General features: G+C 42.2%; 1 protein-coding gene across 7 annotated transcripts in view; it reads left to right on the top strand.

Moving 5' to 3' along the window:
• The window catches only part of JMJD1C (jumonji domain containing 1C), a 167,366-nt gene extending 151,978 nt beyond the window's left edge, over window positions 1-15,388 (top strand). For all 7 annotated transcript variants that reach the window (XM_086752792.1, XM_086752787.1, XM_086752790.1 and 4 more), the window contains 10 exons: window positions 274-488; window positions 937-1,215; window positions 1,596-1,764; window positions 2,184-2,274; window positions 2,380-2,510; window positions 4,857-4,979; window positions 6,018-6,157; window positions 8,455-8,631; window positions 13,993-14,124; window positions 14,484-15,388. In XM_086752792.1, the coding sequence (XP_086608918.1) occupies window positions 274-488; window positions 937-1,215; window positions 1,596-1,764; window positions 2,184-2,274; window positions 2,380-2,510; window positions 4,857-4,979; window positions 6,018-6,157; window positions 8,455-8,631; window positions 13,993-14,124; window positions 14,484-14,573 (1,547 nt within the window). In that variant the 3' untranslated portion in view covers window positions 14,574-15,388. The remainder of the gene's footprint in view (window positions 1-273; window positions 489-936; window positions 1,216-1,595; window positions 1,765-2,183; window positions 2,275-2,379; window positions 2,511-4,856; window positions 4,980-6,017; window positions 6,158-8,454; window positions 8,632-13,992; window positions 14,125-14,483) is intronic.
• The last annotated feature ends 409 nt before the right edge of the window (window positions 15,389-15,797 follow it).

The raw sequence follows: 15,797 nt of genomic DNA, 5'->3' as shown, positions 1-15,797 counted from the left end.
GTAATGTGGCAGTATTTCCAGCTACAGCATCTCTCATTTGTGACAGGTACTCACTCAGCTGCATGTCTGAGATGCTGAGGAAGGCCTTGTCATGGTCACACTGTTTGACTGCATTTTGAAGGATCTAGTTCATCCTCTGGTGTGTTTCCAGGTGAATAAAGTGCTAGTGCTACAGTATATTGCCACCACTGTAAAATGCAGGGTACCAGTGCTCTTCCTGTGGCTGCATCCTCATACAACAGTGTAAACTTCCAATGGTTATTTTTGTTTTAGAGAACAAAGAATGTCCTTCTGGAAAACATTCAAAGGAAGAGAAAGACCAGGATAATTTGGAGTCCCCAAATTGTAAAAGCTCACCTCCCGCGTCCCAGAACAACGAGCAGGGCTCAACCTTACGCGATTTATTAACTACAACAGCAGGCAAACTGCGTCTAGGTTCTACAGATGCTGGGATTGCTTTTGCTCCTGTTTACTCTACAGGAACAGCAGTAAGTGTGTTACAAGACTCATGGTTTTTATATCAGGATTTGAAAATCTCTGTCATTTGTTTTGGTACATTGTAGTTAAAGCAGTCTGATAGCTGTACTACTTTAAATACTAATTTGTAATTAGTACTTTATATGGACACACATATTTGCATTAATGTTTTAATTGTTAATATACATGTAGTGATAGCTGATACATACAATGAAGAGTGTCCATGAAGTTCGATAAAGTCTTCACCTGACAAAGTGAAGGACGATCCAATATATTGAGTTTTGTAATAACTGTATTAAGTTTTTCCATGTGAGAATTCATGCAGTTTTCTACAAAGGAAGGAGATCACTGCTGGCTTCTAATTGGTAGTGAAATGTTGTCATTCTACCGCAGAAGGAATTGCGTTAACTTTATTTGCTTTTACATTATTTAAGTGTACATTTGTTTGTTTGCTAATAGAGTGGCAAGAGTGGAAGGACTATGCCAAACATTCTTGATGACATCATTGCTTCAGTGGTTGAAAATAAGATTCCACCAAATAGAGCACCAAAGATAAATGTAAAATCTGAAATAAAAGATGAGCCAAAGGATGACAGAAAATGTACTCAGGATGACTGCAGTAAACTGTACAGTGACATTCAGTATTCGTGGATCTGTGATAAGCATGTTTTGTGGCTCAGAGACCATAAAAACAGCAACAACTGGAAGCTCTTCAAAGAGTGCTGGAGACAAGGAAGGGTAGGTATTGAGCCATTCGGTCTGTGAAGTGACTTCAGTATGAGCTCTGGGGGAGCTGTGTTAAAGGGCAAATGTGCCTAACTCCATGTTTGAAAACGCAGTGGGCAAAAGCTTGTCAGGCATAGCCCACATGTGAACCTAGTTTAAACTTCAGTTAACTGCTAATAGTAAATAAGAAATTACCGTTAGGGAGATTGCAATTCCAAAGAGACACGTGTATGACATCTTGGGTCTAGCTGCTGTCGGAGGAGGTGCTAACAGCTCAGTAGGGCTAAGGTTTTCAGTGTGTGTTTCACGTGGATTTGTGTTCCAGTGTAACTGAAGCAAGTGTTTACTTGTGAAAGGATAAGTATTGATTTTTAATTTTTTTTTTTTTACAGCCTGTTTTAGTGTCTGGTATGCATAAGAAAATGAACTTCAGCCTGTGGAAAGCTGAGTCAATTAGTCTAGATTTTGGAAACCAGCAAGCTGATATCTTGAATTGCAAAGACAGTATTATTTCAAACACCAATGTCAAGGAGTTCTGGGATGGTTTTGAAGATGTTGCAAGTACGTTACTTCAAATGTGTTGTTCCATTGATTCTAAACACAGTCAATGTTAGAAACTCTAGTTAAAAATATTCTTTATAGATCTTGAGGCTTTGAAGAAATGTGACTTTTAAAAAAAACCCAAAACTTTAGGTAATCTGTTTCCAGAAATTGTGATGGAAACTTGCATTTTGTACCTTTTGCAGAATTAAAGATGCACTAATATGCCAGTGAGATCTGACTAAGAAACCAAACAAATGTCATTGTTTCTTAACTAGTTAAATTTGTTTTGTATCATTCTTGAGTCTTGAAATGAATTATCTCCTGTTTTATGGATAAAATCTTTATAGACAGGTTAAGAGTTCAGTTACGTATTTTAGTTGAATAAAGTAAAGCACCTCCACTGTATTACTTTTTAGTAATTTCTATGTTACTTGCAGAACGGCAGAAAATTAAAAATGGGGAAACAGCTCTACTAAAGCTGAAAGATTGGCCTTCTGGTGAAGATTTCAAGGCTATGATGCCAGCAAGGTATTGGAGTTTAATATACATTCTAAAGTCAATCTGCATGCTGTTGGTTTTCTCTCTATGTAATGACACAAATTCCATTACATTTTTTGTTCTTTTCTCCTCCAGATATGAGGACTTGTTAAAAAGTTTACCCTTGCCTGAATATTGTAGTCCAGAAGGAAAATTAAACTTGGCTTCTCATCTGCCAGGATTTTTTGTCCGTCCAGATTTGGGACCCAGACTATGCAGTGCATATGGTGAGTATGCTCTGGAAGTGTAGCAGTTAAGCAGCTACCTCTTCCCTTAAGAGTGTGGAATATCACACGTTACAGTGCTTGACAGAAAGGTGAGCTTGCTTGGAGGGTAATTGTTCACTGAATTGAATGTAGGAGAAATGAATGACTTGCATGTTAACAGTCCACACCCCTCAGGCATGAGAGTTTATTTACTTCTGCAGTTCTTTCTATCTCCTCTTGTGCTGTTACAGTCCTCTGAAGCTTATAAATGGTTAGCTGCTTTTACACAAAGACAGATCCTGTCTTTAATAATGCTGTATGACAAAATACCTCGTGAAATATTATTCTGTTCTTCATAATTCTGATCATAAGTAAATCTCAGCATATTTCTCATAATTTCTCTTTTTATTGTGTCCTGTACACTCAAAAACCTGTGTTGTAGTTCAGCCCTGATCAGGACCAGACTACGCAGTCTCTCTCTCGCTCCCCCCACCCTCCCAGAGAACAGGGAGAGATGATGTAAGGAAAACGGCTCGAGGTTTGAGATAAGGACAGGGAGAGATCCTTAAAGTTACCGTCACGGGCAAAACAGACTCAACTTGGGGAAAACTGTTCATTTATTACTACAAACAGCAGGATAATGAGACAGAGAACAAGATAACCTCCCTCCACCCCTCCCTCTTCCCGGGCTCAACATTCTCTCTACCACCTTCCCCGCCGTGAATGGCATGGAGGGGGAAGAGGGAATGGGGGTTGCGGTCAGTCCACCACGCGTTGTTTTACGCCGCTGCTTCATCGTTGGGGGAAGAACTCGCATTCTTCCTCTGCTCCAGCGTGGGGTCCCTCCCACGGGCCACAGCCCTTCATGAAACTGCTCCGGCGTGGGTCATCTCTTCCACAGGGTGCAGTCCCTCCAGAACAGCTGTCCCAGCGGGGCCTCCACGGGCCACAGCCTCCTTCAGGCATCCACCTGCTCTGGCGTGGGGTCCTCCACGGGCTGCAGGTGGATCTCTGCTCCTCCATGGATCTCCATGGGCTGCAGGGGGACAACCTGCTCCACCATGGGCTGCACCACAGGCTGCAGGGGAATATTGGCCAGGAGCCGTGTTACTCTTCCCCCTCCTTCTTCACTGACCTTGGCGTCTGCAGCCGTTCCTCTCACAAGAAAAGTTCTTCACAACAGGCTGGCAGACACATCTCAGGATCTCTTCACATCATCCAGCTCATCTCCTCTCCACTTCTTGCAGCCAGGCCGGGCCGAGTTGGGCCCAGTCAGCGCCTGGTGAGAGGCCAGAGGGTGAGGCCTGCAAGGCCCACGAGGCTCGCGCCTCCCCCTCTGTGCCTCTGCCCCCGTTCACCTGCTTCACATTTTCTCTTTTTTTTTTTTTTTTTTTCTTTCTTTCTGTTTTTCCCCTACTTAAATACGTTATTGCAGAGGCGATATCACGGGACATTCTGCTACCAATCGGCTCGGCCTTGGCCAGCAGCGGGTCCGCCCTAGGCCCGGCCGAGTCCACTGCACAAAGGGGAGCGACTTCTAGCAGTTTCCTACAGAAGCTGCCACCGTAGCCCCCCCTCACCAAACAAAACCACAACAACCTGTTTAGAAAAGGTTGTTCCCCTCAGATCTTTTCCAGATGCTCCTTCTTTTGCAAACAAATTTGTTCAGTTCTGTTTTACAAATTGTCGTAATAAAACAAGAAGTTAGTTGTAATCTGGCATGGTGGCTTTGATTTTTAAAAAGTTCTCTGGATGTCCTTTGAAAGAAATGTTCATGATAGTGATCAAGGCATGAGTCTGAAGAACTGAGTAATTGATGGCACTCTCATGTAATGCTGCTGCAAGTCTTAGCGTTCTGAAATGTCCTTTTGACTTCAGCATGTATGTTTCCACCTCTTAGAACTAAAATTAATTTTCTGTTTTGTTTGGGGATTTCTTTTGATTAAGAACTCAGCTTACAGCCAGGCATAAAAGTGACACATTTTATTTGATAACCATGTGTATTCGTTGTACTTATATTCTGCCTGAACAGCCTGGAAGGTTAAAGGGTTGGGAAGGAACGTAGTGGTCAAGAATTGTCTTGGATTATGGTGCTGAAATGTTTTTTATTCTCACACAACTGCTGCATAGGGACTAAGGGATACCTCAAGGTCTCTGTTAAAAAGCAACATTTTCTTGTTTAGCAAGTGAAACGAAAGCGTGTTTATAGTTCGTGTGTCTCAGTATTTTCACATTAAAGCCCGTACATAAAATGTTCTTGTGATGCTTAGTGTACTTCCAGAAATTTCTTCTCAGTTAGGTGTTGCGCCTTTCTATTTGAAGGTGAATATGTAATACAACAAATCTTCGTCTTATCTTGTAACATAGGTGTGGCTGCTACTAAAGACCATGATATAGGAACCACAAATCTCCATATTGAAGTTTCTGATGTCGTAAACATCCTTGTTTATGTTGGCATCGCGAAAGGAAATGGAGTACTTTCCAAATCAGGTAAAGGGAAGGTCATTGTAAGAGGTGTAGATGGGTTTAATGATCTGCCACTTTTAAAATTGACACTCTTCTTTGGAAGCAGATGAAAGATGTCCGTAAGTACTTGCTTAAACCTGGGAGAGTCTTTGTTTTAAGAATTTGCACACACATTAATTCTGCATAAAATACACTGCAGCTCATGAATTATGAAATGGTATTTCAAACTCTTGTTCACTTTTTTTGCCATTACCTGTAATTGATGTACCATTCCTGTGCTGAGGCTGGCAGAGCTAACAGAAGTGCAGGATGAAGGATTTTCACTGGAAGCTGTGGTAGTTCTTAACAGTTATGTCAGGATGATGTATTTGCCAAACCTTCTGTTTATTCTGCTCCCCCTGGATGCACTGTGTTTGCTCTGTTGAACTTGGACTAACTTAATTTTTCAGCACTGGAGAGCTTAATGTTGGTGTATGTTAGTCGTCCATATGAGGTTTATTGCTTATGTGAAACAGTCTTTAAATCACTGAAGTAGTTTTGTTTCTTGCCCCTTATTCTTTTGTCTTCTTACTCCATAATTGGCAAATGTAGATTTTGGTTGTGACTAATAGAGCTGCAGGAAGGTTTGCTGTCTTGGATCTGCTTTGTTTTCACCTGCGTGTGCACTGAGTTAATAGCAGCAAAACTTCAGCATATTGGGAGAGCTCTGGCTTCTAGACCAGCTGCTGCAGAACAGCATGCAAAGCACTGCTGGCTGCAGGAAAACAGCTTTTTCCTCTTTTAATTTTTTGGTGCTAGCCCTGCTTGTTTATTTCGGGTACGCACATGTGTTCTATCAAATTCAAGAGATGTAAAAATGTCAACATTTTTAAAGGTATTTATGGCATTCATGTTCTAGTAACTAGTTACAAACACCGAACAAGAGGATCACTTGGGGGCTTCTGTTGTATTCAGCAAACTTCTATGTGGTCAGTCTCACAGAAGAAATTCAAAAAGAAAGTGTTTAGTTTCAATTTTCCCTCTGTCTCACTTCTAAAAAAAAATATTTTTGTTGAATCTTAGGAGTTTTGAAGAAGTTTGAAGAGGAAGATTTGGATGACCTTTTAAGGAAGCGGTTGAAAGATTCAAGTGAATTACCTGGTGCTTTATGGCACATTTATGCTGGCAAAGATGCTGACAAGATAAGGGAGTTTCTGCAAAAGGTTAGATTTAGAGTAGTTGTTTTATAAAAATAATCTAAGTAACTGGTAAATCAAAGGGGGCTGGCAAAAAACACAAACCCCACTCCTATGCTTAGGAAAGGGGAGGCAGCAAAAGACGTTCCTTTGTAGCACATAAGATAAATTATAATTGACCTGCTACATGAGTCAACAAATAAAATATGTAACATGATACATACTCTTAAGGAGTTGCAGGTAGCCTGAAGACTCTGAAGGCTCAGGACGGCATGGAGATCTATCCTTGTGCTTCTCTAACATAAAGAGTAATTCTATTTTTTTAGTATTGGCATTTGTAGGATAATGTTTTTTCTGTCATTGATCCATTCTTGCACTATCAGATGCTGAAATTTTTGTGAATTGTCCCGTGCAAAAAGCCCTGACCTTGCACCCCAGCAACCACTGATCTTCATAAGGATTCTGCGTCACGTCAGTTAGCTCAGAGAACATCCCTCGCTCTTAGTGAAGTTGAAAGCAGTGGGGGATCATGTACCCAAGGGCAGCAGGCTGCTTCCGTGTTAGCTGCGGTGCAGATCCTCCTCTGGCAGCATGCAATGAACAAGTTAAAGCCGCATCAGAACCTTTCAGGTCATTGCTTACCATGTAGGATGAATACCCGGCCCTGGGCCATTGGTAGTCATCAATGGCATTAAATTTAGAGATACCGTCTTGGAAGCAGTTTTCTCTGCCCTGTCTTTAGCATGTTCTCATGTTCTAGAAGGCAGTCTTGATGGATGACATAGAAATTCCAAAATGTCACTGAAGTGGTTGCTAAGGAAAAGAAGTCTTCACTGTCTTCTACTGTGGGAAAAAAATCAGAAGAATTTTATCCAGCAAAACCGAAGGGGTCCGTAAACAGACTAGAGGCCAAGGTCTCTACTGTGAGCAGGAAGAGTCTAAGAAATTCAGCAGTAAAGATTCTCTTGGACAATAAGGCAGTGTTTCCATCTCAGGGCAGCTGTCCTTTGGTGACTCAAACATGTACTCTTTGGCAAGCTGAACTGTGGGGAGAAATGAGCACTGTTAAACAAAATACAGCTAATTCCAGGAGATTATGAATTACACAGCAAGGCTTTTCTGTTCATTCAAAAAGTAGATGCTGGTAAAGTAGATGGTGGCTTTTCAGTTTGGAAAAGAGAGTTGCAAACAAAATCATGAATGCAAGGGAATAGGTGGACAATGAGTGTCATTCAGCATTTCTTCTTTCAGAGCAATTAAGGGATATTGCGAAACTCTTCCAAGAGCAGCAAGTTTAAAACAGAAGCACTTAAGGCGCTATGCAGTAAAGTTTGTCATTTGCTGCCACAGCTTGCCGTGGTACCCAAAATGAACTGTGTACTGCTTGTGTTTTTGTGTGCTGGCATTTCTGAAATACTGAATTGGAAATTAATGGGCGACTAGGTCATGCCACCACTTTGCCTGCTGATACGAGAGAAAATCTCAGTATCTCCTTTAGTACAGAGGATAGGTGATAACACACAAGAACAAGAGTTCCAAGCTCTACCTCACATAATTTTATCAATATGAACAAAATTCTGGTTTTAATGAGATAATTATCTCCTGGGTCATGACAGATGGCTTAAATATCTGGTTGGGGGTTTTAAGTCACTATGAGTTATTAATTAGCAATTGATTAGGGGTAATATTTGTTCCCCTGTGGCTAACTTGATGAGGAATGGTTGTTGCAGTTAGTCTGCTGCTGTCAGGAAGTATTTTTTTAATGTTCGTAATTTTTTTGAGATTCCTTGATGGGGTGGTAGGAAAATCGAGTTCTTACCACAGAGTGGTTGAGTTCGGAAGGGGACCTCTTGAGGTCTTTTTTTCCAGCCCTGTGCTTGAGCAGGCTCGCCTAGAGGAGATTGCCCAGGACCATATGACCCATAGTTTTATCCACTGCTTTTTCCTGAGCTGAGGTTATGGTCGTGCCCATCTATGTCAAAACTGAAGATTGTAAGCTTGAGGAATTGGCAGCGTAGGAACTCCTGAGGTCAGATTTTATTTTCTTGCTGAAAGACATCACGCAGAGAGCGTATTGCTTATTAAATAGATTATTGCCCCAAGTTCTTTAAAGCTGCATATTTTGGAGTGGGAGTTATGCAGGTGTCTTCAGTTCAGCGGGACTTTGCAGTTCCTTTGAGGTTATTTTGAATCCCCAACTAAAACTCTCATTTGGCTATGGGGAATACAGCAGTGTTGCTACGTAAGTTAGGTTTACTTGCAACTTACCAGCAAAAGATTCAGCTTCTTTTGAAAGTGACTTGAGATCTGTTCTGTACTTCCAGATAGCAAAAGAGCAAGGCTTAGAAGTTTTACCGGAGCATGATCCGATACGCGATCAGAGTTGGTATGTGAACAAAAAACTTCGCCAAAGACTTCTGGAAGAATATGGAGTAAAAACCTGTACGGTTATTCAGTTTCTTGGTGATGCTATTATTCTACCAGCAGGAGCACTTCATCAGGTAATGTGCATCCGTTTAAAGACACGCAGGATTAAATGACATAAATACAATAAAATAACTTTCAAAGACAAAACTACATCTGTACTCAAATTAGATTTTATTTTCTGACTGGTAACTGTTAGTGTATAGGAGTGTATAGCAAGATACATCTGCTTGGATAGTTGACTAGCCAGTGCTAATACAGCACCTTGAATGCTTGAAATAATGCTATTCCTTTTTTCCTTTAAAATGAAAAATGAGCAGACTATTATTAACCACTTTCTTCCAGTACTCATTTCATTAGCAAATTTCTAAATAAACTGGTGTTAGTTATGGCAAAGGTTAGTATTTTTTTTTCTTCTAAACCAAGAGTTAACAGTACCCCAGAGGGGCAGGGAGAGCCACTCAAGCAGATGAGAATACCTGGATGTCAGGCGTCCAGGTATTTGTATCTTCAGGCGCAGGAGAACTGCAGAGATAGTGTGGGTGTAACCAGGTGTTTCTGTGACAGGATTTGGAAGTTGTTTTCCTGCTCCACATTAAGTTCCATTTTACACAGAAGGTGCATTAGTCACCAGGAGTCATTATTGTCCCTTCAGCAGCTTTCCTTACGGTCAGAAAGAGCGATGGTACCTTTGCAGCGGCTGGGCTGCTGTAATTCTTAGTTACATAACAAGTAACGGCCAGTGGGGCAGTTCTGGAGAAACAGTATGAATTTGTGTGGCAAGCTTCAGTCCTCTCCTAGCACATAGGGTTTGTTACTTCATTTTGATTGGTGGTTGGTTTGGGTTTTTTTCCCCTCATAGTCTGCAAACTATTTCTCCTTGGTGAGAAGGAGGAAAAAAGCACAATTGTGTAGACATGATTTTTGGGCAGTTATAGATTTATTTGTTTCTTCACTCCACAAACCTTTTCCTGTTTCAACAGGAAATTGAGCCTGCTTTCTTGCTGTCTTGCCAGCTGTCAAGCACCACTAATTAGGTAGCTGACTATCCAGGAACGAGGACCATCCCTACTCTGCAGTAGGGGGTTGTAAACCATCTTGCTGTTAAAGATTTATTGTTGATCTCCACCCGGGTTCAAGCGAGGCCAGGCCTTGCTGAAGAAGATGCTATTTGGTTTCTGATGTGCAGATCAGCTTCCAGCTGCCGCCTCTTCTGGGCAGAGAGGAAGCAATGGCTTACCATGACCAGGGCAGCGGAGTCTACTCTGTGGAAAAAAATACTGGGTTGTAGTGATGACAAGTGTTATGTCCCTAATCTGTCTGCTGGCTAATTCAGTTGCTGGGGCATTGGAAGGAACAGTAGCTTACCTGGACTGGACTCCTTTATTGTTCCAGTGAATCTTTAGATGGGTTTCACATGGTGCTATGATAACCCTGGATGATCGGTGTGGATTTTTTTTTTCCTAGCAAAAGAAAGAAAAAAAAATCCAAATGTAGATTACCAAATCTTGGGTTGTTCTAGGTTGCCTTCCCTTTACCGTGTCTCCAGGGCTTGATGTTGCTTCACAAAGGTGAAGGAACATCTGGCATGGATGTTATTCTTAGCTGTTGTTAGGCTAAAGCAGTTAGGACTCCCAGAATTGGGAAGGTTTGTGTTCCATCCTCCAGTAACCTTACTTTGATCTCTTGAAACAAGGAAGATAGCCCAGATAGAAGAGTGTGAAGGGAACCCACAGAAAATAACAAATATACTGGGAAATCTGTTTTATGTAACATGTGGCATTATACAAAGGCATACAGAATATAAAACATGGAGTAGTGGGCCCGTTCCAGGCTTCCCTGCAGTTCATAGGTTTAAGGACCAAAAATAAGACCACTCTTACCTTTATCTCCTTGGCTTTAAACTCCAGATTGCTTTTGAAGTGGTAATATTCTGGCTTCTGGCACCAAGGAGTTAATAACATGATGTTTTTAAACCTTAGTGGGTGAAGCTGAGAACCTTTTCATCTTCAGTAAGAAGTTCCTGTGAATCTGCCACGTAGGAGGAAATGAAAGCATCGTGTTCTTTCATGTACGTGTACAGTACTCTCTATATAGAGATGCATAAATACTGACCTTAGGGAGCAGCAGCAACACCACGTATATACAAAGCACATTTAAACACTTAAAAATAAGTCTGAAGAGGAATGCATACCAGGTTAAGTATACATGTTAAGTGTTTCAGATTTACATGCACATCATGAATCTTTAGTAATTAAAACTGGATGAGAGTTGATACTAAATTTGGTGGTAAATTACCATTTTTATTTTTATTTGCTCATCAGTAATGTTTGGAGCAGAGGAAATGAGGCTGAGGGGAGGCAGTTAGAGGGCCTGGCTGCCTGTGATCACTGCATAGTGCAGCTCAGACACTTCCATCCTGGAGCCGGTTAGGATTGTTGTCACGCCGCTGCTTCTCATGTGCTGGTCTAGAATTTTACTGCTCTAACATGGAGGAGGTTGTGTATTGTATTGTATTGTATTTCTTCTACATGTTCTCTCTTTTTTCCCCAGCTTTTATGGATTCATGTCTGGCTTTTAAAGTAACTTGTTCTTAGTACTTTACGGTATCATAAAGCACTCTTCTTGCTTCCCAGGTTTCCTTTCCTCCCTGTGTACTTGCAGACAGCAGCATCCAAAGTCAAACTGTTCCAGGGGTGTGGTGGGAAGGAGAGCCTCTCCTGTGAGCTGTGATGGTCAGATTAGCCTTGTCTGTACTTCTTGTGCAGGGAATTGCTCTCCTGGGGGGAAACCAGAAATAGAAAGAGCGTTGGACTGGTCTCCTCTGCAGATGCTTCCCAGAATGTACCATGAGTGATGCACTGTAGGATTGTATCTCCTTTCTTTCTTGGCTGTATGAATAAGGGAGCTCAGAAACATCCCCTGCTTTGCTAACATCTGGGCCTTGTTCTCTCTGGCACTTGTAACAGCAAGCCCTCAGCTTACCTTGGGAACTTCCCCAGCTAAAAAAGGGTGATTTTACTGTTCTTTTGAATGATTCGCTCTTTCTGCTGCTCCACTCAGGCTCATCCGTATCACAGTTGTCCTCCAGGGGTGCCCCCGCTGGTTTTAATTTGGTGACTCCAAATTTGTAAAATATTTTAGCAATAAATTGAAAGCTAGAAGTACTTGAGTTGGTGATGGAAATGTGTTGTTTAGGCTACATGCAAAACTTGTTCATAGTAGAACAGGTTATTATAATGTTTTTTATAGTGGTATTATCTTGATTTAAAAGCAGGATTATATATTGTAAAATAACATGCTGGAGGTAATGCGACATCCTGGCGGTGTTATGATAAGAATGTAGGGTAAAGGTCTGGGAGTTGTGTATGCAGAGCTGCTGGGCTGAGCGCTGGCCCGGGAGCCAAGCAGTGCAGGAAATGGCTGATCCACAGCGTAAGTCAGGAGGGAGGCGGCAGCGTGGCGAGGAGCCATGGCCGTGGGGGTGGATGTCCCTTTCCTCCCTGCCTGCTCACCTTTCCCACCCTGGCCTGGGTCTGAGGCTTTTCCGATGCTCCACCCATCTCCTGGGCCCTGCTGGAAAACCTCTGTTCTGCGTGGGCTGAGGGCGAAGCTGTTCTTGCAGTTCAGCTGGAACTGGCACAGTCGTGGGAGTGCTGTAGTCATCGCCCCGTGAACCTCAGGGGAGTTGTTGCTAAACATACTTACTTATGTGTGTCATTGTATTGGCTTGTATTACAAATAGAACTGCCTGCAGGCTGTCAGCGGGGCATTCCCGTGTTAAGTACCAAACCAGCCCAGAAAAATCTCTCTTCCCCCCCCCGAAGACTTGCACGCTGGTAAGATGGCCCTGAAAGGGAAGGAAATTAAGGCACAGGAGAATGAAAGATCTGAGGGCAACAGAAATTGCCCGTTCTGTAGTGTAGGGAACAGGAATCAGTAAAATCTTGTGTCGGTGTGGAGAAAGTGAAAGAGTGGTGAGGGATTTGCGTGGGGTGGAAAGGAAAACAAGGGCAGGTAGAGACTTGAAAGAGTTGAGAAGCCTGTGAGCTTCCGGGGGCTGGAGCCAGCAGCCTGGCTGCACAGTGCAGAGGCGTTTCGGCCGAAGCTCTAGGAAATTCCCTGAGCGCTGGTGGGAGCCTCGCAGTGGCACTTCTGCAGTTGCTTCCTTGCTCCTGGCTTTCTGCTGTTTGCAAATTGTGTGGCATCAGGAAACCCTCTTTGTCTCCGGAGTGGATTCTCTTTCAGTTAATCTCCAGGAGGGTAGGGCCCCTGCGATTGCGAGGCTGCAGAAACTCCGTACAACACTGGTGTTGAGCTAGGGGTTACCCTCTGGGATTTCATCTATAAAGGGGCAAGCTGACTTTACCACATCAGACCTGGGCAGTGGTTTTGAAGAAGAAAATATTTTTTAAATGAAGTGCTGTGCCTCAACTGTGTAGACCCCAAACATATTTTGCACGTCAGGTATCACAATGAAAATTGCAGAGTACGCATTAAAAAACTCTAGGTTTTGCTAGGCTTGAGCTTAAAATATGCAGATCATCATCAGTACTGACCAGGATGGGACTGCTCATTTGCAAGGATGGCAAAGGCAGCCCTTCTCCACTTGGGCTGGCTTTGTAAGTTTGCAGAATTGACGTTGCACAACTTTATGAGCAGTTAGAGTTTGGAGAAACGAGGTTTTTGACATGCTGAAGAAACAGCGTGGTTTCTAAGGATTTAGGGGTGAAAACCTGATGCTGGATGTTTCTGAAGAGGACAAACAGGAGCTGGTAGTTGGGTGACAACCAGGAGGCGTTTTTTCCTTTCCCTTGTCCTCCCAGTACGACCTGGGTGGCAGGAGATGGTGTCCATTTCTCTCAGTAGTTGCCTCTTATCAGTAAAAAGTGTTGAGAGAAAAAACAAAAGTGCTTTTTTCTCCTCACTTCTGAACCTGTCCCTTTGTTCATGGTTGTTTTTGTTGGGTTTTTTTTTTATTTTAAGTATTTTCACTGGCAGTTACTTTTCCGCAAACGTGGCAAATTGTGCCTGGCAGAATGCAAGCTTCCAGCTTGTCTGCATGGCCCACAGAGTCGGGTCCTGCCGGGCAAGGCTGCGCGGTGCTTTGCAAATGGCTGTGCAGCAGTAGTGCCCGTGCAGCTGGTAAAAGGGTGAAGTAGCACCTCGGAGTGCGTTGAATTAATGTCAGAGCCGACTACAGGAAGAAGCACGGGAGCAGAGGCAGATGTGCATTGTTCAAAGTGTAGCTTTTGCCAGAAGCTAACTTAGATAAGGCAAACACGCTTAATTGCTCTGTACATAAAACGTATAAAGCCACCCTTTAGTCTGATAAGCCTGTGGTTTGAGATCTCAGGGCCCACTCTTTGCTCGGGTATCTCTGCCAAAGAATAGCTCCCGAATACTAATCATCAGTCTCCTCTTGTTATTTTGGATAGGTGCAAAATTTTCACAGCTGCGTTCAAGTCACTGAAGACTTTGTGTCTCCAGAACATCTTGTACAGTCGTTTCACTTAACGCAGGAGCTGAGGCTGTCTAAGGAAGAAATCAATTACGATGATAAACTGCAGGTAGGAGATGAATTCTGCTCGGGAAGCTGTTGCGAAGGCAGGGCATGCTCGGGCTCATTGAAATGCGGAGCGGTGCGTGGAGCTACTTCCTCGCTGCTGTTCACACAGAATAACAATGAGCAGCAGCACGAATGCTGGGGGGGTAGATGCCTCTCCCTTGAGTTGCTGGTTTTATTTATTTCACCTTACGTTTTAAAATGTGTAAAAAGGTGTTTCCTTTTGCACTGGCTGGATGTAGCTGTCTGTTTGTTTGTTTGTTTTTCCCCATCCGCTAGGCTTAGGGCTGAGTCCTAAACGCAGTTACTTTGCAGAGTTCCTTAGTTGTAGGCCTTACTAAAATCTGTTTGATGTTCTTGCAGGTTAAAAATATCTTGTATCACGCAGTTAAAGAAATGGTGAGAGCTTTGAAGATTCACGAAGGTGAAATGGAAGATATGGATGAAAACTAAGCACGCTCTGCTTTTTTGTGTTAACATCAAATGGAGGTTATTTTTTCTAATACGTGAACAGTATGCACACTAATTTAAGCTTCACAAACCATCAGTGCCAAGAAAACATGGTCATCGTATTTACTAGTTAATGACACTGCAACGGTAGAGCTTCATATCACAGCCACTGTGATTACGTGTTAGACTTGCAAACAATTAAGCAGCATTCTGCTGTCCTGTATTATAATGTACATGAAGTTTGTGAAATGTCAAAAGATTTAAGATGATGTATTTATTTTTGGAAAAAAACCACAAAATTCTATGCTATATTGTTGATCAAATGTAAATGTGACTTGTACAGTTTGCTAAAATAATTCAGATATTTTTCACTACATTGAGACAGTTACTGTGAGAGTAGGACACAAACACCAGCTATTGCCTGCATTTGGGATATTGCTGAGTCCGCACAGCAGTCATGTCATAATCTGAAAATTACTGCCAAATAATTGTAAACTTTGTAAAATATAAAGTATATAAAGTAGATATGAAATACAGACACTTCAGTATTTTATTGAAGCTATTCAGTGTACAATTAAACGTTTTCAAAAGGTGTAATTTATTTAAAAATTGTCTCATTTTGGTAAAATTTATGTGAACTTTTAAAGCTAAATATTAAACTTAATATGCTATGTAAATATATACATATATACATTCAATGATGTATTTTTTTAAAACATTGGCTTGCTTTAATTTGTTAAAAGTGCAAGTGTTACACATGCTTTGTACATTGAAGTTGAAAGGGGTTTTACATTTTCCATTAAAATGACTTTATCAAACGTTGTCTCCTCGTGTTGGTTTTTTCCGTTCGTGGCCTGCGTCTGGCAGCCCGAGCCGTGCAGTGGCGGCGAGATGTGCTGCGGGGCTCCTGCCCTCTCCGGGTTGGAGAGAGAACTGCGAGGGGAACCGCGGGAGCGCAGCGCAAATGGCTGAGCAGAATTCCAGCTCTTGTTGAAGGGTACATGGATTTAAATTATTAAAACTATTCAAATGTTTAGATATGCTCTCAAATGTTGGGTGCAGCTGTTAGCTACGTCGTGACATGTCTGAAAGGGGACAGTGACAGCCTGGCTACTGTTCCCAGCCTGACACAGTCAGACCAGGTTTTGGGTCACCAAAAAAAAAAAAAAAAAAAAAAAACCCCAACAAAAAACCCTATATAAGTTATTATCAGAAACGGTGAAAAGC

The sequence above is a fragment of the Chlamydotis macqueenii genome, chromosome 7 (assembly GCF_036417535.1).
Source record: "Chlamydotis macqueenii isolate bChlMac1 chromosome 7, bChlMac1.mat, whole genome shotgun sequence".
In the NCBI taxonomy this organism is placed as follows: domain Eukaryota; kingdom Metazoa; phylum Chordata; class Aves; order Otidiformes; family Otididae; genus Chlamydotis; species Chlamydotis macqueenii.
Note: the sequence above shows the minus strand (reverse complement) of the source record. Positions and strands in the feature narration are given on the sequence as shown.